At 39.7% G+C, this 23,972-nt stretch overlaps 1 protein-coding gene across 2 annotated transcripts; it reads left to right on the top strand.

The window, feature by feature from the left end:
- The first annotated feature begins 3,463 nt into the window (after positions 1-3,463).
- Positions 3,464-20,599, top strand: OCIAD1 (OCIA domain containing 1). Of its 2 annotated transcripts, XM_062607463.1 has the most exons (8): positions 3,464-3,606; positions 4,369-4,453; positions 8,184-8,237; positions 8,687-8,734; positions 13,230-13,359; positions 15,480-15,688; positions 17,159-17,308; positions 20,140-20,599. In XM_062607463.1, the coding sequence occupies exons 1-8, from the start codon at positions 3,556-3,558 to the stop codon at positions 20,175-20,177; spliced, it is 765 nt and encodes a 254-aa protein (XP_062463447.1). In that variant the 5' UTR covers positions 3,464-3,555; the 3' UTR covers positions 20,178-20,599. The 2 variants fall into 2 exon arrangements, with proteins under 2 accessions (XP_062463447.1, XP_062463457.1); XM_062607473.1 differs by lacking the exon at positions 4,369-4,453.
- Positions 20,600-23,972: the final 3,373 nt, after the last annotated feature.

Here is a 23,972-nt window from a genome sequence, read left to right as displayed (position 1 = left end):
AACCACTTGACAGACTATGTATATCTCACCCCACTAATTCTTGAGCTCCAGCTTCAAGAGTTCTAAATATTCACCGATGACTACATAAGCAGGTAATTGGTTCATTGTAAAAGAATCTTACTGTTCAAAAGCTTCCCTTTTTCCTTCTTTGAGGCATCTCCTTCAAAAGAAGTAATTTCAAATTTGTAAAAGTTAACGATCAAGCTTTGGTACTGCAGAATTTTGAATCTCAAATATACTCATCACTCTTGGATGGTAAGTCATAAAAGTTAAAAAGTTTAGTCACAGGTAAGTGAGCTGTATTACATCTAAAAAGAATTGGTTTACTCCTGAGGTAGGGCAAAAATAATGTAACTTTATGCTATGCCTGTTTACAAATAGTCTGTCAGTTTTGTAGATTGAACATGTTTAAATAAACACACAAAACAGCAATTGGAAAACAGCTGCTGAAGCATCAAACCAGCATCATGCATGTCATTAAAACAAACAGTTCAGAGCTCCGCAATTGGCATCTCCAAAGAGCTACTCTAGTGCATCAATTTTTAAACAAAAATACCAGATGGGATAATGTCACCTGTCAAAGGAGAAGTAGGGAAAATAGTATTCAAGACACTAGGTTTACAGGCAGGTGTTAAAAAGCTAGTCCTAAACCTTGCCTGAAGACAAGATTCCATGTAATCCATCAGAAGGACCTGGCGATACCATCACTGACCTCAAACTGAAGTTCTCAGTAGTTGCATGAAAGGTGTGAGTACAAAAGAAGCAGTAGAAGTAGACCAGATGTCAAAAAGGGCATCCTTGTGAAGATTACTGTCTGAGGGCGACCGTCAAAAACTGTCTTGAGGACTGAGAATGAAGTGCAAAGGATGTGAATATGCTCTACCATCCATGCTGAATGTGGCCCTACAGTTGCAGTTCTAAGCCAGCAAATGGATTTATGCAGCCAAGTGAACTTTTAAGTGCCTTTAAGTATCTCACAAGCAGCCTGTACACATCACAAACAGGTAAAAATTTTGAAAGGATGGTAAACTCATGAGTTTCCTGCATGATTGCAATTTATTTTTTTTTCCCCACTGGAAGTCTAAAGGACTTGAGGATAATGAAGTGAGAAAACTGAATGGATAACTATTAATTTAACAATGGGGAGGCAAAACAACAGCTCAGAGTCATTTTCTTCTGTGAAGCAGATCGATAGCCATTTCCTCCCCTCTGAAGTTCCATGTTTGGAGAGAGTGCCATCCATAAACATTTCCTGTCCTACCCTACCAAAATGCAAGCTTTAAAAACCCATTGCACTCTTTGCCTAGAATGTACTGAAAGCCCAGCGGGAACCAGCATGAAATAAATTGCCTTTATAACTGTGCTATATATAGCCCCACAAATAAAACTTTGATGAGTTAATGTGGCCAAAATCTTTTGCCTTTGCCGATTAATGACATGCGTAACTGATGTTCACATACTGGAGACTGTTTCATGAGGGTGGGCCAATGCGACAAGCAGAGATTAAGGTTGCCTGATAGAACAGATTACTTCCAATCTCATGGAAACTAGAAATGTCTTTATTGTAGTATGACAGTGTTGTGGTTTAAACCCAGTCAGGCAACTCATTTACTCACTCCCCCCCTTCTTTCCCTCCCCCTACTCCCGGAGGGATGGAGAGGAGAATCGAAAAGAATGCAACTCCCACAGGTTGAGATAAGAACAGTTTAGTAACTAAGGTATAACACAAATCACTACTGCTACCACCAATAATAACAACGATAAAGGAAATGAGAAGAGAATATAACACCTCAGCACCAGCCGACCGATAACTCACCCCCCCCAGCCCGACCAAGCACCGACCCATACCTCCTCCAACCCTGCAGTCCCCCAGCCCTTCCGGATAACTCTCAGTTACATCCTGGGCATGACGTGCTGTGGTATGGAATACCCCCTTGGTCAGCCCCGGTCAGGTGTCCTGTCTCTGCCCCCTCCTGGCTTCCCCTCCTCCCTGGCAGAGCATGAGGCTCACAAGGTCCTTGGCCAAACCAAAGCATCGCTATCAGCTCTGTTCCCAGGCCGAAAGTCAAAACACTGCACTGCACCAGCTACCAAGAAGGGGAAAAATGACTGCTACTGCTGAACCCAGGACAGACAGCCATGAATTAAGAACCCCACAATTCATAGGTTCTGGTTCTACCCTCCCAGCTTATTTCAAGAGTCCAATACTCAGAAGTCCATCTCCTCTACACCTTTCTTGGTGCAGCCAAACTACTTCCCACACTCCTCAGTCCATTTGTCCTGGGTCCTACACGTGCCCACAGTGTTTATTTTACAGCTGCATTCTCTACTGATTTCAGACATTTCACATCCACATTCCATACTAATTTCAGTCACCTTCAATCTCCACAGCCCTCTCTCTCCTGTCTTCAGGCACGGGATTTTTTTTTTTTTGTACAGCCATCAGACAGTAGCAATTTAAGCCTCTTCTCTTGAATTCCAGGGTGAAGAGACAATGGCTCACTCCAGGAAAGGCTTAAAGGGAGTGGTGCATTCCAGGCAAGCAGAGGCAGATCAGGATATGGTGAATTCAAGCCACAGTAGTGAATGTTTACAAGAAAATGCCACAGCACACACTGCGCTATCAGAAACAGCTTATTTGTTCCCCAGCTTTTCAGAGTTCCAGATAGACTGCAAGCATCCACTAATTCTGCCACTCCAGCAGTGTTAGCTAGAGGCAAGCACACAGACTCCTAATCACCCACTTCAGGATAATCCCAACCACCAAACCCCTACCACTTCCAAATTCAGACAGTTGCCCAACAAGTTCTTTCTTGGTCCCAGTTCAAATACACTCTTGTTGTGGGGCAACAGGCTTCCTTCCTCTTCAGTCAGTTCTGGCCACACATCTTTAGCGATCAGGTAACCTACCTATTGGTAACATACCTATGCTTAAGGTAGGCACGGGTGGGTAAAACCTTTTTGCTACCATTTCTCAAAACCAAGGAGCACCAACGTGGGGATTAATGTGGCAGGAAGCAGAACTACCCCCGCAAGGGTTATCTTTAAAGGACTGGCCGCCCCTGAAGCAGCGCCTGCTCTCCAACAGCATTACTGGGTGGCATTCTTTAAGCAGGCAGGAAACAAGATAAGGCGCAGGAAGGAAACATTCTCGACTGAAATGAATGCCCTGAGGCTCAGCTGCTGCCTCTCGGTCCTTCCCCGCCCTCCCTCTCTCCCTTCCGCAGCCTTCACAGCCAGGACGCACCGCTGCTGAGCACAAATAAACACCCGGCCCCGGTTAACCAGCAGCGGCCTCTGGGCAATACCGCGGCCTACCCCGGGGTCCGCTCCTCCAGGTTTCCCTTCAGGGGCAGGCCGCATAGTCCGTGCCCGTGCCCGTGCCAGTGCCAGCGCCACTGGCAGCACCAGCCTCGAACGGGAACCCCGGCGTGGCCTAACAGGGGCGTCCCTGTCCCCGCGCCTCTCCACGCATGCGCGCGGGGCCGGCGCAGCCAGTAGCGTCGCGGGGACTTCCGGGTCAGCGGTGGCTCGCTGTGCTCTCCCCGCCCCGCTATGGAGGCCGGGTCGGGCCCCGGCGGCGGGGAGCTCGGCGACCCGGCCGAGGTACTGTCGTTCTCTCGTTGGCGCGGCCCGCGGGGGACTGCGGGAGCGGTGGTGGGGTTGTTTCTGCTGAGGGCGAGGCAGCATGCCCTGGGCCTGCACCCGCCCTCCGCTGGCCGGGCAGCGGGGTTGCCTGGCAGCGTGTGGCCTGGGCCTACCGTGAGCTCCCTGGAGGGCTGCGGACCGCGGGGACGGTGCCCTTAGGGCCTTCCTCGCGGCATTCCGGGGGACTGGCCCAGCAGGAGGTGTTCTCCTCAGTACCGGCGGCCTTCTCGCTTCTGCCCTTCTCCCGGCCGGCAGCCTGGCAGGGCGCCCGGTCGCACGCCTTCGCGGCTGCAGAGTCACGCACCTCTGGTAGGAACAGCTGTCTAGCTTTCACTAAGTGTAAACGGGCAGCAGGCGTTGTGTAATGAAAGCCTTGGCAAGTATTTTAGAAAGGGATTTAATGAGCTGACGGTTTTTTGTCCATTTGGAGGGCTAGTTGCAAGGACAAAAGCTGGCTTTTCTAAAGGAGGAGGAGTGAGCTGAGTTGGAATTTGACTGTACCAAAAATATTTTCTACTCTCTCGTATCACTTGTGGGACCATTGGGTTTTAAAAATTAAATACTTCATGTGACATCTATAAGCAAAAGTCACCAGTTCCTTAAGTGTAGCTGTGTGAAAGTACAGGCCTTGCAAGGTGTGAAAGCTAGAGTTCTTAATTGAAAAATCCCCCCAAACCTTTCTTTTGATCACTCTCTTGTAATTTATTTCCCCAATGAAAGAGGGAAATACCTAAGCCTTATGTACCGACAGAGGAGGAGAGAAGACTCCTTAAGGAATGTGCTGAAGAGAGTGCCCGGTATAGAGGTGAGTTCAGTTTTCTGGTGAGCATGGTTTGCTTTTCTTCCACCCTTAATTTTTGTTGCTGTCTGAGGCAGCAAGCAAGGCAGGCCTGTGTCAGTGTATCACAACAGTTCATTAACAAGCTTCACATAGTCTAAAGTTACATTGTGGTAGAACTTGATCCATGGAGGATTTCCATTTATTTATTAAGAGTTTCTAGGACAGGATTCAGGATTTTTGTAGACATCACAACATAATTTGTAAGGCTTATGCTTTATAACCTGATCCCTTCATATTTTAAATTAATATGCCTATGAAAAGTCTAAAAAATAGATATAATTAATGAAGTCTCATTTATGGTTCTGGTTTTTGTTATTTTTGTCTTCAACTTTTGTTATCTTTGGAGTGCAAGAATAAAATAGTTTAACTTACAACCATTGCTTTCTGTCTTTATGGACACTTCTGGGGAGAACACTAAGTACAGAACATAAGTAGTCACTCAGCTCAGTTTTTGGAGAAACTGTGTCTGTGTGTGAGCAGACATTTGGGCACCTTTCCCGTGCAAATAAAAGCCATGATTTTGAAGTCAGTAATGATTTCTGTACTACAGCTAGTATACAGGAATCATAAACTCACATTGTTTTCACAAAATACTTTCTGTCTCAATTTATTTGAAATATTCTGTTGGTTTGAAATGTTCTGTTGGTTGTTGGTTTGGTTTTGGGTTTTTGTTGTGCTGCGTTTTTTTTTTCTACAAAACATTGAGAGCTGATTGCATTACTTCTTAACATTGCTTCTGTAACCCAAAGGTTCAGTGCATACCTGTTTTTTAGACACCTGGTCAAGAGGTTTGAAGAAGCCTTCTGATGTGATTGTTGCCTACTATTCTGTCACATACTAGTAGATTAATCTTGATGCTGATAGGTGGTTTAGCAGAAACCAGGACTGAGGAAGAATTTAGCAGCTGATTTGCCAAATTTAGCAGACAGGGGCTTTGGTTTCTCCTGAAATCCAGTCCTTTCAGGGGCAACTTCTATGGCACTGTGATTTTGAATTAAAGATTCAAAGTTCTGCTTTATCTTTCTCCATTGCTTTTATGGAAGAGGCATTCTGCTCTTCTATGTTTATTCAGATACCTGAAAACCTTCAGCTTGTTTGCTAAAATCCAGCCATTTTCCATGTATTTTTATAAGTGAGAAGAGTCAGGTTCATTCATAAGAAAGTGAAGGTTGGTTATGGCATATTGATAATCTCTCTCCTGGAAGACACGCGAGGAGAGAATTGTTTGTTGCTCTTGAGGTGTTCTGCTGAGAGTTCTTGATGGGCAATGTAACTTACAGCCCTGTGTATCTTTATACAGAGACAGAAGCAGCAACATGAAGGTGCTGTTGAGAACAGTCAAATCAGTTTCTTGAGATATTTCACTTTAGAGAGCTACAAGAGTAATTGCAAGATGCTTTTTCCAGGGGTTGTGTACTGTGCTGTTACTTCACTATGCAAGCCTATGGCCCATCACTGTTTTCTAGCTCTTCTCTGTTTCATTGTTCTGCATTATATGTACCTGGAGTGTTGTGTTCCCTGTATTAAACGCGCAGTATTTGAATGTCCTTTTGGAAGAGGTGCGGGCCACTTGTGTGACTGCCCTGACATCCTCCCTTCTTACTGTATCAGTTCTTGTTATTCATATTATTGCTATACATTTGTGCATTTTCAGTTGTTTATTCAAATTTTCAAGTTGTTCATTCAAATTTCAGTTGTTTATTCAAATTTCAGATTTTACCTATTCTTTGTGAGCCCTCTCTGTTTTTCCATAGTTTCTGGTGACAGCTTCTAATTCAGAAATGCTTGCTGGTAATTTCAGAATTCAGTTTAATGTATGATTTACTGGTATTACTAATTTTTAATCACATCATATAATACAAAATGTAATGCTGTTAATAATAATTCATATTATGATCTACAGTTTTATCCATTGTACTTTTAACCTCATTAACAAAATCAAACCAGATCGATACGTTTTTTTCTCCGTAAAACGATTTTGACTAGGGTACATCATTACACTCCCATCCTTAATTATGGGCTGTTCATATATCAGCCTTCTGTTGTTTTTCCTGAAGCAAAAAAAAGAAAGTACATTTTGCCCATAGCAGTGGGAAGCATTGAAATTTTCTTATTTGTTAAGCTGCATTTTTTTCTACACTTGAGTAATTATTAATAGTTTTTATGTATGAACCCAATTTTCATTTACCTATTATTCTCTTAATTTCTAGTTAGTGTTTCAGGTCAATTATAAGCTCACCTATGAACAGCTGTTTCCGTTAAAGTGTGTAACCTGTCTTTGATGTTCAAAATATTTGTGTAGGGCCTATAAACCATTTCAGACCTCTGAGAGTTAGACTGAAGTCCTCTGTGATAAGTTCTTCTGAATTCTTATTTCTAGCAACCCACATGCCCCTGGTGTTCTTTGTCTTACAATTTAGCTTCAAACCTGCGTTGCCATTCTCTAGCTCAGAAAATCTAGGTCTGAAATCTCCAAAAGTATCACGGTTTTATCTGATAATAGGTTGGAAGATTTTATTCTGTATTTTGAAGTGTTGCTGTAATCTTGCTTTGAACCAAGTAGCCAATACTTTTTCTTAAAAGTGACATCCTATCATATTTACCCTGCAATGTTGGTTACATTCCTGACCTAGATCTGTCAGAATTTGCAAAGGAATTAGCTGTTAGTTTGCAAAGTTTAATACTGTGCTGTCCAAATTATTAGAAATATCATTTATCTTCAAACAAGAACTCAATTAGCAGATTCTGTGCATAAGCTCTATAAACATCTACTGTTATAGCAGAAGTTTCTCCCCTAGGTAAAGTCATTGAGCTTTTTTGTTACATACGCATTTTCAGACTTGCATGAAATGTAATTTCATTATGACATACCTAAATCTTTAATGTAATTAACTTTAGGCTCCTGTCATATTTGTTATGGATGACACTGCATCTTGTGTAGGAATGGCCGTCTTTGCAAAGAGTTTCAGTCAGTCTTCCCAATATCAAAATTATCATTGCTGTAAATAAGCATTTCTTTTGTTTCTTGCCATCTTCATATGCTTCTGGCCACCTGAAATCTTTCAATATGATAAAAATCAATAGGCAGCTCTTCTGTGTTTGTTGTCTTCTCTGCATTCCTGACCTTGCCGCAGAGTTGTACAGTTTGATCTGTAAGCTACAGAAAAAGCTGCCCTGTTCTGTAATTTGCTGGTGAATAAAACATGTTACCTACTTCTAATCAATTTGATTTATATCTCTGTAAGAGTTAGACTTTCCCCAAAGTTTTTATGTTGAAACAAAATCAAGACTTTTGGTGATGAAAAATATTTAGAGGTACTGGCCTCCATGTAACTGCCTTCCACCCTGAAGAACTGTTTATGCTTCTCTGGTTTAATGTTCTGCACCTGGATGCTGAGCAGTTGTAGCCAGACCTGGAGGCTTGTCCTTAGAGCTGTAGACCATCTGTATTTTAGGAAGCATGAAGTCTAATGAAGACAGGATGACTCGTTAACCAGTAGCACATAATTTGTAGTTAGACTTAAAATCTGGAATCGAGAATGTTTCATAATGCATATTGTTTGTTAATTATATGCTTACATTCTTACACTGCAGATCTCAGTAAGGCCTAGCAACTCTGGTGTTACTGCATATTCTGTTAAATTTGGTTGAAAATACTGAAAATCATATTTTAAACATCTTTTCTTCTTCACAGCTTTTCCTCTGGCTGCAGTGAGCATGCTTGGTACTAGCTTCTTAATTAAGAAAGGTACAGTGTAAACATACTTTGGGTTAATTTGGATTTGCTCAGATGAAATGCATTTCTGCTGTTAATACAGTTACTATAATAATATAGTTTCTTATTGTAGTTAAAAGAAGTTCAGACTCTTCAGCTACAGGACTTGCAATTCCTAAAATCAAGAGCAAAACTTTAAATTAAAATTCATGTTTGCTTTATGTTGTTTGACAAATGCAATATCTTAGTGATTATGAAATATACTCTGTATGTGTCGTAATATGTGTGATAAGATTAAAGTGGTAATTCTTAGATTATTTTTTTTTTATAATTTTATGGGGAGTTTAGATGTTGGGTTTCTTGAATTTTCTTCAACGTTAGGTGTAAAAGAGTAACCTTTACCTAGAAATGTAACTACAGTTGATGTTTTTCAGCTTAATTCTCAATAACTTATTCCTAATTACTTTGATCCTAATTTTCAGGTGTTCTAAGAGACAGCTCAAGATTTGGCTCCTTTGTAAAAGTTGCATGTAAGTAAAAGCAACATATAAATTCAGCTTGTATTCATGCCTTAGGTTCTGGAGTCTGTTACACGGATGTAGTTCGCATGAGACTAGCTGGCTGATTCACTGTAACTCCACTCTGTAGAGCAGAATATTTCAAGTTGGAAGGGACCCATCAGGATCGTGAAGTCCAACTCCATGCTCCTAAAGCTAAATCATATGACTAAGCAGATCATTAGGCACTCCTTGAACTCTGACAGGCTTGGTGCCATGACTGCTTCCCTGGGGAGCCTGTTCCAGTGACTGACCACCCTTGCAGTGAAGAATCTTTTCCTAATGTCCTGTCTGAACTTCCCCTCACACAGCTTCATTCCATTTCCTCGTGGTCACCAGAGAAAGGAGATCAACACCTCCCATCCCACTGCTCCCCTTGGGGAAGCTGTAGGCTGTGATGAGGTTGCCCCTTGGCATTCTCTTCTCCACTTAAACAAACCACATGACCTCAGCCATGCCTCGTAAGTCTCATCCTCAAGACCCTTCACCATCTTGGTCACTCTTCTCTGGGCACATTCTAAGTTTGATGTCTTCCTTCTGCTGAGGCACCCAAAACTGCACAGAATACTTGAGGTGGGGACTGCACCAGCACAGGGTAGAGTAGGACAGTCACCTTCTTCGACTGGCTGGCTATGCTGTATTCACACCCCAGGACACAGTTTGCCCTTTTGGCTTTCAGGGTACACGACTCATGTTCAACTTGTCATCAACCCAGACCCTCAGATCTCTTTTTGCAGGGCTGCTCTCCAGCCCCTCATCCCTCAGTTTGTATGTATAAGCAGGATTTTGCTGTCCCAGATAGAGACTCCAGCACATAGAGAATCAGTTCTTACATTGATACAACTGTGCCTGAAGATAGGAGTAAATGATCTGATATAGCCAATGAACAAGTTTTGCCTTCCTGGAATTAGTTCAGTCAGTCAGCAGCTTCTTAGCTACGTTCCTTAACTACAACATCTCATACTGCAGGAACCTATTCAATGTCAAGAGGTAGAGCTTTCCATTTATTCATCTGGCTTTCCATAAAATTGCTTGACAAGTGTAATGTAATAATTTGAGACAAAAGCATTGTAAATAGATACTGTACAAGCTTACTTTAAATTACTTTGCCAGAGTACAGCCACCCCTCCCTTCCTAATTTGAAGGTCTTTATTCATGCATCTCACTTGTCCCATTCAGGCTATTTTAGTGCCTTTTTTCCTGGACAGTATGTATGTACAATTGTAGGAAAACGGCAATGAATGATTTTGGATTAAGTATAATCACAAATAAATTAATAAATTAACATTTTCAATGTAATACATGACAGTAAAACAGGAAGTTGCCATCTTGCCAATCTGCCTAGATACAGCCAGTTACCCTTACAGTTTACTTCAGTGGGAAGAGGGTAAAACCCATGATTTGTAGTAGAGGAAGTGTTGTTTAAGCAGATAAATGAACGTGAGGGAATAGGGCTGCCATTTGTTTATGCTAAATTCTACCTGCTTTCTTTGAATGCCAAACAATGGTGTAACACAGACATTTCTAATAACAGAATTACTGAGAGCTCCTCCATATTTCTAGTTAAGGGCCATGTTCTTCCTATTAAACAGAATGAAGTTTTGAAATCAAGGGGAAAAATAGAGAGCACCTGGACTGGACTAACTGTTCTTGATGTTAAGGTTATAAGCCAGAATATTTTTGGCTTCTCCTCTTTGATGGACACTAGAGGCCTCTGGACTTTCATTTTGTACTAGAAGAATTTTCCAGTTTTCATTGTCTTTCAGTAGGTAACTTCTTGTGATTTATGTGCATTTTAAATACGGGGATTTTTCTGGGACATAGTTGGGAGTGTAAAAGGCCTGAGTTAAGCAGCTTTTGTTTCATCCTCATATTGCTTAGGTCAGATGATGTCTGCTGTCAGATCCTACTGTCTACAGGATCTTCCTGAAAACTATTGCCAGGGCATAGTTTGCAGAGCCAAATTATGGCTCATAATTGAACTGCACATTCCTCCTGCAGTGAAGTGTTGCTAAAGGAAGCAGTGCAGTTGTTTTGGTTTGGGTTTTTTTTCTTCCTTAAGTTCTGAAAGAAGGGCATATGTGATTCCAGGCACTGCTGCTAGCTCATAGCTAGCTGATGGTAAACAACAGTAAGACAGTTCCTCAGTTCTTGCTTTTCTGGTGTCGTTGATCTGAGCATATTGCTGCTCCATCTATCGACTACAGTAGTCTGTCTTTGGTAATGGTGTGTGTCACCTGTGGTCTTTAGATTCTTATTCTGAACAGTATCTATGTCTCATTCCAGTAATTGGTCTTTTATGTCTAACTACCATAGCTGAATCAGGGTGTTTTTTTTCTGTCTGTATCTTTCATCTTTCCCTGCTCTAGTTGTATCTGGAATTTTGTGAGGTATTTCATTTTCTAGATAGGAATTTTCAGATTCCAGGATGATGTTCTGCTCATAGGAATTACTCACAGCTTTTCTCAGTAGTCTTCTAGGCACTCTGACCATTTAATGGAACTTCTAGTTAGTCATGACTGATATGCTACGTTGACAGTATCCCTTCCAACATAGCATAGAGCTATTGGGAAAGAAGGCTGAGATCCGTACATCCTACTTCATGTTAGCCTGCAACAATGTCTAATTTAATATGCTGAATTCAAAGAATCATCTGGCTGTTAGTTCTGTAGTAAGAGAAACCAAATTATGTAGCATTCATTGCTTTGGTAATCACCTTGCTGATTAGCTGTATTTTGCTAAATATTTAGTTTGAATACTTGTTAGACTGCTTTTCCTTTCAAGGGGCTTGTAATTTTTCCTTTTGTGTGTATTTACAGCATTTGATGTGTCTTCCAAATTTTTTTTTTTTTTTACCTAAACAGCTAAACCTTTATATTTCTCATTTTGTAATCTTCACTTGTAGTTGTGGCTGTTCTCTTTTCCATTGGAAAAAGCATTTTGACCTTTTGAAAATACAGGCATTAGATCAGGAATCATAATTTCAGTACCAGTACAGCAGGATAGGGTAAAATCACCTTTTATATTGATTCCCAGGTGATGTAATCTACACTGTGAGGACTTCAGAGGATTAATGTTAGGGGTAGTTAATTCTTTCCTGACTTAGTCTTTGTACTTAGAAAATACATGTTGCATATGAAGGAAGAAGGGTCTAGTCCTTTTCTCCTACAAAAATCACCAACAGGACTTCTGTTAATTGCCATTGAATCCTTCATGCTTCTTCTGAAACAAAGAAATACAAAATGAAGTATAATCTTTTGTAAATAAGTAAAATCAGTTCTGCTTTGTGGTTAAGTAACGTTGAGCTTGGTAGCTTTGCGACAATAGCAATGGGTAAGAGCTTTGCAGTAGATGACAGTGAAGAAGTGTCTTAGGTAAATGTTTTACAATAACCACCTAGAACTGAACTAGTGTTTGCTGGCATGACAACAGGACTTTCCAAACCTAAAGTTCAGCCAAAGGATGAAGTGAGGGAGAAGAAGATGAGGAAGAAACGACCACCAGGGCTCCCAAAGACCACTACCACATTATTGTGCACATGCAGGAGGAATTTTCTAGAAGAATGATGTCATGTAAAAGTAGCTTTATGAATATGCACGTAATGTAATGAATATGTATGTTTGATGACTATGTAATCACAGCTTGTTTGGTGCTCAAGCAAGACACACTCAGAGGAGCTGTCCCTCATGTCTCCTGGCGCCACAATAAGGAATACGTGCTGGTCAACTTAAACTTTGTTGGCGAGTTCTTAGAGTTTTTCTGCAAATTGCTTCATACTCCAGTTGACCCACTTATAAAACTTGAAGGAGCCAGCTGATGGAAATCACCAATTTTAAACCAAGAAAGAGCTGTCATGAGCACTTACTCTCATGTCCTGTCTAGCAGCTGAAAATCACTCATGCATGGAATTGGAAGTATTTGCCCAGTGACTACAAGGGTTCAGTTAATTCAGTTGTTTGTCCTTCGGCAGCCATATCATAGAACCTTCTTCAGAGGATACTGAGCCTAATGCTAAGTTTATGTAGACTTCTCTTCATACTAGTGAAAGTCTTTTCCAGATCTCACTGTTCTGATGGAATAAATCAGCAGAATTTACTGCCTTTTTTTATTCCTCACTGCTTTAGCACCTTTGATAGTTAATTGTTATTTCTGGATCTTGGAAAAAACTGATTGCAATTATTTTCCTTTATGTTCGGGTCACCTTTCATTCATCAAGTACTAGCTGAAGTCATTTGATGCTCTTGCCATGGGTAAATCATTGCTCTGTGTCTCTGTTCTGTAGTTGTGTTTGGTTTTAGTACTCCTTGTCTGCAAAAGAAGCAGAGATGATTACTGTATGGTTTTGATTTAGATCTAAACTATTTTTTACTCAAGATAGTGTATAATTTATTTGGAATTATTATTTTAAAACTATGTTGAATTTTATGATACAATGTATAAACTCATCTCTTTTTTTCTTTTTAAAAAGTTGCTGGAATATGTGGATACATGGCTGGGAAGATTTCCTACTTGCCCATCTGTAGCGAGAAATTTAAGCAGCTGAAGGATTCTCCAATTGGAGATGTTCTGCGACAAGCTCAGAGACATAGTTCACCTAAGTAAGAATTCAGTTGTCTTTTGAATTTAAAACTTATTCTGGAATAGGACATTTTAAACACTTAAGAGATCAAAGCTATATTTGCAGCTTTGAAAGACCTTCAGAGCTGTACCTTCCCTCTTTGCTCTGTTACCACAAATCAGCCGCTTTGAGGAAGCCATGTCTGTATCACTTGGCCAGCTGTAAAACATGCATTTTGGGCTTTTTATGTGCAGCTGATTATTCAAGGAGTAAAAAGGAAATATCCATAGCAAAATGTATTCCCTGTAAATTAAGATGTTTTTCTGTGGAATTTACTTATAGTAGGGTGACAGCAGAAATTGCCTCCTTAGTTTAGAAGTAAGCTAAGTTAACTGAAATAAAGTAGTGTTGCATTCTAGAAGTTTTTCCCATAGTTTAGTTTGATTGAAGTAGGAAGAGGGTGGAAATGATTTCAGTGTTTATCAAAGGAAAGAGCTCAGTAAACAATATCAGTGCAGGAAGAAGCATGGCGGTCAAACTTACTGCTGTTTGTTTAAATCCTTTACATCTGTAACAGCATTATGCTGTACATATGAGAAACTCATCAGGTTCTTAAAACTATTTCCTGTTTTGTTCCAGAATGTTTTCTACCTCAAGCAGTTTTTAATTGCAAACTCCTTTTGGAATATCTCACTTAAAGCCTTGATTTAAAACTGGGAGAATACTGTTTGGATAGTGAGGAGTAGTCCTTGTATGCATGCGCTAAGTAAATGTTTAGAAAGGATTTGAATAAATTCTTAATTACTTTATAAATTCAGATTTATGGCAGTGTTGTCTGCAAGATTTACCTTTATTCTGAAATGTTCATGTTTTTATGGCATCAAACATAGTTTTAGGAATTGCTGCTTTATATATTTACTGTAAATTCTTAGCTGAATTGGACCTGGACCTGTCCCTTCACCCCGCTCCAGTTTCTAGTAAGACATTGTGATCATTAGCTGGGTTTACTCTAGATGAGAACCTGTTTAAATGCCATCATCTGCTGCACCAATAAGTCCCTTCAACCTTTAATGCCCCCTTCTTTTGTATCTGTTAAATTTTATTTACCAAGGGATAATTCCCCTCCCACCCTTTGGTGAATGATTAATCTAAATTAATCTTCTGCTTTTTTAAGCCTTCAAGAGAAATCGTTACATTTTTGTAGTCATGAATTTACTAGTTAATGTATTTCGGTAATTCTGATTTTCTGTTAAAAATAGGTAGGGAGCTAAAATGTTACACAGTTCTCTAAGGCTGTGTTTGCATATACTTTAAAAATATAATTGAGACCAAAGTGGCTTAGTTCTGTATGTTTAGTGTGAGAATAAAACGAAGACTAACTGCAGATGTTTTTCATAGGAAACTAAAAGGACAGCTAAGCAGAAACTTAAAGAAAAAAATGAATAAATACTCTAGAGACTTCCTAGTGGCACCAAGTGGTGGCATTCTCAATAGAGACATGTTGTGTGGTGCTTTGCAGGGCCATTCCGAGTATGCAGCAAATGTTTTAGAGTATCAAGCATCATTTTCTTTAGATGATCTTATCTTTGTCTCTGAAAATTCATTGATGTTTCTGCTGAATTCAGCAACTCAATAAACCTTCGTAATTTAATTTCCCCAAGACAGCTCTTCATTCTCCTTTCCTGCTGTCTGGTACTGATCAATGACAGCAGCTTCTAATGATGAAGCATTTTAAATTGCAAATTCTTCCTAAAAGGCCTTTAAAAATACCTATAGTTCCTGCTACCACTAGTTAGATGGGTACGTCCTGTACTATCTGTGTCTGATGTGTTTTTTTTTTTCTGTCTGAAGACTCCCTGGGGGAAGGGATTGTCATTTTTTTTGTCTTGTAAAGTGCGAAATACATTGTCTCTTTTGTCTCTGTTGAGAGATTTTCAGGTGTGAGTTAAGTTTCTGGGAGGAAGGGAAGAGTATTGGGGAAGGGACTGTATAGGTCTTTGCAATGTAAATTAAAACCTGCACCCCAAACTTTAAGATGATAATCCACGTTGGAAACTAAACCATTTAAAAGAGTATTTGCTTTAACTGCACATATTGTTACTCTTACAGTTCCATTTTTAACTGCAATATTTCTGTATTTAATATTTCATTATTTTCCAGCCGATCCAGTCGGAAATCTGAATTTTCAGAGATGCCTTCTCAGTCATATACTGAATCTTCTTCTCCCAGAGCTGGATACCCACTTCCTTCTAGCTATTCAGATGATTATAGTTCAACAGATAGAGCCCTCTCAAGTTATGAACCCATTCCTTTCAGTGCTTCCCTGAATGAATCCTCACCTACAGGAATTACTGATTATGCTGCTCAAGGTGTGTTTTGTCTTTAAACATTTAGCAGTCTGTAGTATGATGACTCTTGCCTTTCTCTTCAATATTTCTCTTACTAAACTTTGTATTTTCATCCTGTGCAGACATACATCATTCAATACAGTGATTTTGAATGGAACAGCTTGAAGTTCCCAGAATTGCTTTTACACACAATACATGTATTATTTAGTGCTCTAACTGTAATCTAAATTCAGGGGTGGGGATGTTCCTATTTTGTAGCTCTAATTGCAAGTAAAGACTGTAAATTAACTTACATGGTTTAATGTGTTGTGAAGAAAAATCTGCAAAAAACTTAGCCTGACTTGAAGTTCTGTTTGATTGAAGCTAAGGTGAATATGCCATCTTTTCGTTGACCACAGTCTCCTACCATTTATTTGCCTGTTGGCCTTTCTGAGGCTAGTGTGTTTTCGCCAGTGGTGGTGCTGCAACTGTATACCACTATAATTCAGTGACATTAAACTGTTTTTTATAATGGGACAAGCGTTTAAATCTTCTAAGAACTGAATGCATATTGCATTCTGTCTGGTAACAGCTGATTTTCTCACCGAGAACTAAAATGGTTTTCAAGTACTGGTTGGTGCAGCTGTTCCCTTCCTTTCAGTATGAGCTCTGTCCTCAGCTATTGCAGGGAAGCACAGGATTCTGAATTCAGGTCTCTCTGGGGCACAAAGGAGGAAGTTACTGTCAGATGCAAATTTCTGTATTTTGAATTAGTGTGGATTTCTTAACCCCTTTATAGAAGAGGTTTTATTTCACAAAAAGGCCCTTTCATGCAACTGGGGTTTACTGCTTTTATATATATGTGTGTGTATATATATATATATATATATATATATATATACACACACACACACACACACACGAGTCTTTTGTAAGACTTGGATGTGAATGTGTACTTACACTTCATCACAAATATAGTGATAGTTGATAGATACAGATACCAACTGATAGTTGGTAGAAACTATCAAACCAAGATTCTGTATTATAAATGTAGATAAAAGGATAAAATGTTTAACGGGTGACATATGATGGAAGTAGTCCTAGTTCCTTGAAAGCAGAATTTAAAGCCTAAGTGCAAACCCTTGAGCTTCACCTAGCTTTCTGTTCAGAAATCATAAATATATCAAATGTATGATTATCATAAATTTTACATTAAGTGACCAGAACTATTTTATCCTTCAACTACCACATGGTTGTTAGGATTTCCATTAGGTAGAATGAAGAAAAGGAGTCAACTGCCAGTTTTCCAAAGCAGCTTGACACAATGAGAAGGACAAAAGGAATGGATTAATTAAAGACCACATACATTTTCAGCTGTGTTTAGAACTGCAGCTGTCGTGCTCTTTTTCATTTGGGATTGAGCTGTAATTAACTGGCGTTCTGGAACAGGCTGTAGTCAAGTTCTGGCGTGTGATGCCATTTCTTGTATCTTAATGTTTGTTTTGTTTTCAGATCCTGATCCAATTCCAGAAGAAAGCCGTAAAAAAAAAGGCATTACATACGAGGAATTAAGGAATAAACACAGAGAGACATATGAGGTTATGCTACCACCAAAGGCAGAAACTCCAAGCAAGTTTTCACAGGAAAAACCAGCTAAGGAAGGTAATATAGCAATTTACAGAAATGCGTAGTCAATTCAGGTATTGGCAATAATGTTAAGAACGGTTACAAACCCAAGGCTTAATTCTGCTTACCATTTAAGCAGCTTATTTTTACAGTATCTGCAGGGATCTCATGCAATCTGGTCTGTAGTTTCATGTTTCAAATTAATTCTTCAAAACAGCAATCTTCTAACAGCAAATTCTAACAGCAAATTCTAACTCCTCTTTAGCTGTATTGCTCAATGCCAGGCTGAAAATTTCAGAACTTTGGGGTTATTGACTATATCAAGCCACCTCTTTCAACAAAGAGTTCTCTGAGCTCAGAGCCATACTGAAGAGTTTTAGCCATGGAAGGGGGTGCATGCTTCAGATAGCATTGTTCTCTCAGAATAGAGCAGCACATGGTTGATGGTTTTGAGGGGGGGTATTTATGAGTTGTTTAATGTGGAATTAGTGCATTTCTAAAGAGGCATTGTTTGTAGAGCTTCATTTTCTACATTAAGACTCAAAGGAAGGAAACAGTATTTGGCAGCAATATTGAGATTTGTTTTCACAGTGAAAAACAAAACTTTACACAGCAAAATAAGCCTGCAGTGTCCTGAGGAGTAAGATGCCATTCAGTCACCTTTTTGACTCAGTCCTTTTTTTTGCAAAGGAGACACAGAAGCAGTTCATCATCACTTGCTCTAGAACTGTTTTAATTTAGTGTGGCATGTGTGAAAATGATGTTAGCAGAGGAATGCTTTGGTGTTTAACACACTGCTGAACTAGTCAGCTTGGATTGTTTGGGTTTGTGTGCAGTGTCCGGTGTTGTCAATCATGCTGCAACAAGATTTGTAGGAATAGCTAACGTCTCCTCTTAGGCATGACAGGTGGTAATAAGTACAGGACCGTATGCTCAAGCAAAAAGTTCTGAAGCAGCAAAGTAAGCTTTGGAACAGTGTTGATTACAAGAGAGTACTGGTCTTATTTCATGCTTGTGAATTACTTTGTCCAGATCATCTGTCTTTGGATGGACAGATCTACAAAATCATGAGGTAAAAATTACAAACAGCTGCAGAGCAAGGATTTATATCTGTTATTTCAAGGTTGTGAAAGCCTTTTTCTTTTATCTTGTGACTATACCAGATGAGATGTTAAAAAATTATTGAAGCTCAGTTTCAGATTGCCTCTAAATTCTGTCAGGTGACACTTCACTGATTTACACAGTGTGTCTTTTCAGGATACTTCTGCACAAATAGCCTAGAAATGTCACTTGAAAACCATACATGCAAATCTTCAGCAGTACTCTGCAAACCTTGCCTTATTGCATGGCAAATCTTGTGGCTGTGAAATGAGAATATGTGTTCATTATTTTATTCTTAGTTATTTGAGAACAGTAAAAGACCGCTATAAAATACTGATCAAGTATTGCATTCTGTGTATTATGTTTCTGTGTTCGTTTGATTGTTATACTCAGGCTTTAAGAATAGAACTACACTGAGCAGTGTATGAGATTTGTAAGCAAACTTTTAAGATTATCTCTTTGTAATTTTAGGGAAAATGGTAAGGAGGGAATGCAACAATTCAGAGATGTTTTACAAGTGGAAGTACATTTAAATCTACACTTCAGGGACTCTATTGATGTTGCAGGCTAAGATCTGATTTAGCTTCTTGTGTCACACTGGACATGCTACTTGTTGTATGCCTCTTCCTACAGCCTGAGTCATTACCCCTTTGTTCATCCTCTTACCTTGGTCATAGGAACCAGACTAGCAAATCGAAAGTGGTTTCTGCCCTTTGTTGTAAGGACATAAGGAAGGCCAAACCACACTTAAAGCAGCTTTATGTAGTGCCTAATTTCCATCTGCTGGTGCCTGCACCATTCTTTGTAGCCATACAAATATATATGCATCTGCATAGTGACCTGCACTGGACTATTTTGCAGGGAATGAGTGTGGCCTGCTTATCTGCCAGGGTAAATAGAAATCAAACTGTGTTTTGAGAGAGATTTCGTTGTGCCTCATTGCAGTATTAGTCTGCTTACAAGAGACTTGTAGGTGCATTATGCAAAGTTTGCTGACATCTCACTGAAACAAAGACCATGCATTCTGCTCTGTTCCACTGGTTCTACTGCAGATGGGTATTAATAAACAGGGGGTTTAGTAATTAACTTGCAAGTATAAAGAGGTCCCTAACTAGTGCCAGCATTCCTACTGGATCATGTAGATCAGTGATGGCAGTCAGTTACAGACCAGTTGGCAGCTCATGTTCAAGAGACCATCTTTTCACTTTCTGGTCCTTGTTCAGTTACTTGTGACATACTTCTGCATAAATCCATTAAGACCAGTACCCTGGTTTTGGTTTACTCTGAATCACTCCTATACTAAAGGAAGCTGCCAAATAATAATGGCTGAGTAGTTTCCTAGTAGGGATTACTGATTTCTTTTTGTCTTTGAACGTGTTTTTAACTATCCTGAATCCATCCAGCTGTGCACGTAACTGGATTATGTAGCCACGTTATTTATTGTAACATTCCTTGCCTGTTTCCTCCCATTGTCTTTGTTTCATCCACGTTACATTTGTTTCCAAGTAATTACAAATCCTGTAGAGCAGGAATTAGCACAGTAGGCCTCTTGACTATTAATTCATTAAAGAAGAACAATTAACAAACTCTTCTCCCCATTTATTCCAAAGTAGCTTTAATTGGATGTCTGTTGTGCTGTGACTGACATTCTTCCCACTCACTGCTTCAAATGGTCATGCATTTCACCATACTTTTTGGCAGTCTGCAAGATAAACTTTTGCAGTTAAATTGAATCATATGTGACTACTGTTTCTTCTTTTCTTTAGTGAAAGTAAATAAATATGGAGATACCTGGGATGAGTAAGAGCTGAATGAAGAACTGAAGAAAATGATCTGTCAGCTGACTTGAACTTCATCTAGATTAGTCACAAGAATGAGCATTTTTGGTGTCTTCTGCCAGGCACAGCTTTTAATAAATGAGGAAAAAATCCTGACTTGCCAGAAGATTAAAAAAAAGAAAAAAGAAAGCAAGCATTCAGGCTTAATGTTTTGGGTTTTTTTATTTTGCATAAATGGAAAGCGAGTCTATTGTGAGGTATCATGGCTATAAACCATTTGTGCTCCTGTTGAAGAATGAAAAGGATAACTTGCAATAACTAATATAAATGCATAGCAGAAGGTAAAAATATATGTAAAGAAATGCAGTCGCATGTATTGGGAAGGGGGGAAAAATCAGAATCTTCTCAAATTTCCAAGACTTGCATTAAAAGTTACCTGTAGAACTCACCTCTCTCTCACTTTGTGTTGTCTTGAAAGTGATATGCTGGAGACTTCAAACTGGCGTCATGATTGGTTAGCGCCGTATCTGGAATAATAGCTAGCTATGCTGGGAAAAAAGGGTGGAGGGACCTACCAAACACACTACACTGTGCTACAGAACTGTTTCAAAGAGCCAGCTGTATTTTCAGACCAATACTCTGACTTGCCCACACTGGGCCTCTTCAGTTATTCCAGAAGAAAGTGAACAAATGCAACTGCAGATATTTAAAGTGGCTGCATTTAAGCTGCATTTTACTACAGGCTGTGGTAAAAGTTTGAATCATATCTTGATTGTTAATATTGCGTATTGTGGATTTAGTCGTATTTCTCTGTTTGTGCATATCATGACAAAACCCCCATGTTAATGGAGAAGAGGTCCTAATCAGTGGGATACTGCATCATTACTACCTGTAAGGAGAGAGTTACATCAGCAGAACTACTGCAGGAGTATTTCCTGATACTTGCATCACCTGCTCTGTCTCAATCCAAATACTATCTTCCATGAGGGATTCTCAAATTCCCACCTGTGCTGTTGCATCTCACAGCGTTGCATTTATTTTGGGGATCTGGCTGCAGGGGAGCAAAACCAATGTGAAGTTGATGGCATCAAAGCATTCCTGAAAACCTTGATGGAGATGAAAACAGCTTACCTACCAAGCTGAAAATTCTCAAAGACCTTTCTGATTTAGTGGTCCTGCAGCAGAGCAGCCTGAATGAGAAGATTATTTTGGGGAGGTACAGAGCCGTCAGCTGAAATGGGGAGGAAAAGAAGGAAGATGGGATGCTCAGAGCCACATACTACTCACAGTAATCAAACAAGGAAGATTGCTTTCAGAAAAACTCATCTTCTAAAAAGGGAAAGGAATGTGCTAATGGGATAACCTTGAAGTTGTATCAAAAATTTAACTTGCAGAAAGTGGTTCTGGTGCCTGTGATGAGAGAACTCTGAAAATATATGAAGTCTGCCAGAACTCTGTTGCTGTGGGGTTTAGTGCACTGCTCCATCCCTGGCAGTGTTCAGGGCCAGGTTGGACAGAGCCTTGAGTTACATGGTCTAGTAGTGTGAGGCATCCCTGCCCATGGCAGGGGGGTTGGAACTGGATGATTTTAAGGTCCTTTCCAACCTGAACCATTCTATGATTCTCTGATTAGATTTATCATGAAACTGCTCATAAAGTGTCTTAGTTGTGAGTTATGCAAGTAACAGGAGGCAGAAGATTTAGATGATAAAGTAGGAGCAGATGCCTATGGTGGTGGTTTTTGGTCTCTAAAATCAAGAAATGCTTTTTGTTTTGAATGAATGAAAATTTTGGATGAATGAGAAGTTTCCAGGTGAGAAAACTTTGCAGGAGCAGGCTTATGGCATTGAGGAAATAGCAACACCTAAAAGACAAATTATTGAACAATAAGCTTGCCAACAGAAGTATTTCTTTCTTTTACATTATTTTGGGGGATTTGGAATAATACTTTATTTTCTCAAGTAAATGAATATAAGGATATAGTAACTTGTTTTTCTCAGGAATCTTAACTCATGCTTGTAGTACAAGTTGTTTATTTGCATAAGTGAATGATCATCTGGGGAGCTGACTGAGTTACTGTAAATACCTCTGCAATGTGGACACTGAAAAGTGAGACTTCCTCTATTTCTTGACATTGGCTGTGAACGTTACTGTTGTGCCAATGAACTCACGTGTAATCAAGTACTTAATATCCACACTGGAACCTTGGCCCAACCCTCCTGTTCTGGCCATTCTCTGCCTTTCAGTCTCGGGCATTTGCTGCACTGCATCTTGTGGCAGCACTGCCAGTATCAAGTGTTGTGTGCATGCTGCTCTATGTATTTTTGTCTTGCTGTGTGCTTCTGGTTATGTGTGTGTTCATCTTCCTGACAAAATAGTGACTGGAGACCAGCAAGTACAGGACAAACACAGCAACCAGAGTATTCAACTCTGCCATTTAAATGCTGAAGAGGTGATGCCTGTTTCAGGCTGAGCTCTCCCAAACAACAGTGTTTGGAGAATGCTCATTTTGTATGCTGGTAACTAACAGGACAAGGGGGAATGGCTTTAACAGCTGTGATCTAAAGCATTTGCTCTCTTTAACGTTAGGGATACCAGCTACTATGCTGCTTATGTATCAGTGTTTTAATACTTGCTGCTTCTTTACTTATTGTTACTAAGTTACCTTATGGTTTTGATTGGTCAATATTAAATTCCCTGAGCTTTTAAGATACAGGCAGAAGGGTAATACATAGTTTCAACAGAGTCATAATATCTCCTGTTCAGCAGAAGCATAGCTTTGCAAATCTAAAAGCAAGAGTCTTGTATGAGCTACTTTATAATCATGTGATGCTGCGGTAAACAAAAAGGATGCATGATAATGACATTGCACAATCACCTGAGACAAGATATTCAGTCAAATACAACTGTCACTTACCCTTGAAATGAGAAAAAATGTTAAGATGAAAGAGAAATTGAGTGTTTGATAGAGTTCCATAGGGAGACTGAAACTATTCAGGATTAAAAATCCATAGTGTGTAACCTTTGTGGTGGTGTTTTTCCAGTTGTTCAGTGATGATTTAGGACTCTGTTTTCATGATATGCAATCTTGGCATGAACAGCTTCTAAATCAGAACTTTCCAGTTCATTCCTTACATGGAATGCTGTACGTTCTCTCTCTAATCCATACAGGAAGCACATTTCTGGTGCATTAGATTTTTATTTTCAATAAGCTAAAATTAGGTTCTATATAAATCTAAAACAAAAATAAATTTTGTTTGGCTTCATTCTGTGGTTTAAATTTAATTGTTGATCTTAACTATCTCAGGATAACTGGCATTTTAAAATACAGGAAATAGCAAATCTGGTTGCAGTAGCTGATGCCCAAACATCAGTGATGGATTACTGAAAATGTCTAAATCATCTTCTGAATAAGCCATTCTAAGTAGAACTAAACATCTCTGCTGGTATTGTCATGCAGTCCAGTGTATACAGCTACATGCTTGCATTGAAGAGTTAAGGGCCATGAAGATGATCAGAGGCTGAAGCACCTCTCCTGTGGAGACAGGCTGAGTTGGGCTTGTTCAGCCTGGAGAAGAGGAGGCTCCAGGGATATCTTAAAGCAGCCTTCCAGTACCTAAAGGGACTACAAGAAAGCTGGAGAGGGACTTCTTCAAGGGCAGGTAGTTTTAGGATAAGGGGGTATGGCTTTAAACTGACAGAGGGGAGATTTAGATTAGATAACGGGAAGAAGCAATGAGGGTGGTAAAATACTGGCACAGGTTGCTCCAAGTAGTTGTGGATGCCCCATCCCTGGCAATATTCAAGGCCAGGTTGGACAG

Source organism: Pezoporus occidentalis, unplaced genomic scaffold (genome assembly GCF_034315485.1).
Source record: "Pezoporus occidentalis ecotype Australia unplaced genomic scaffold, CSIRO_AGI_Poc_V1 ctg1, whole genome shotgun sequence".
NCBI lineage: Eukaryota > Metazoa > Chordata > Aves > Psittaciformes > Psittacidae > Pezoporus > Pezoporus occidentalis.
The sequence above is the reverse complement of the archived record's forward strand: the minus strand, read 5'-3'. Positions and strand labels throughout refer to the sequence as shown.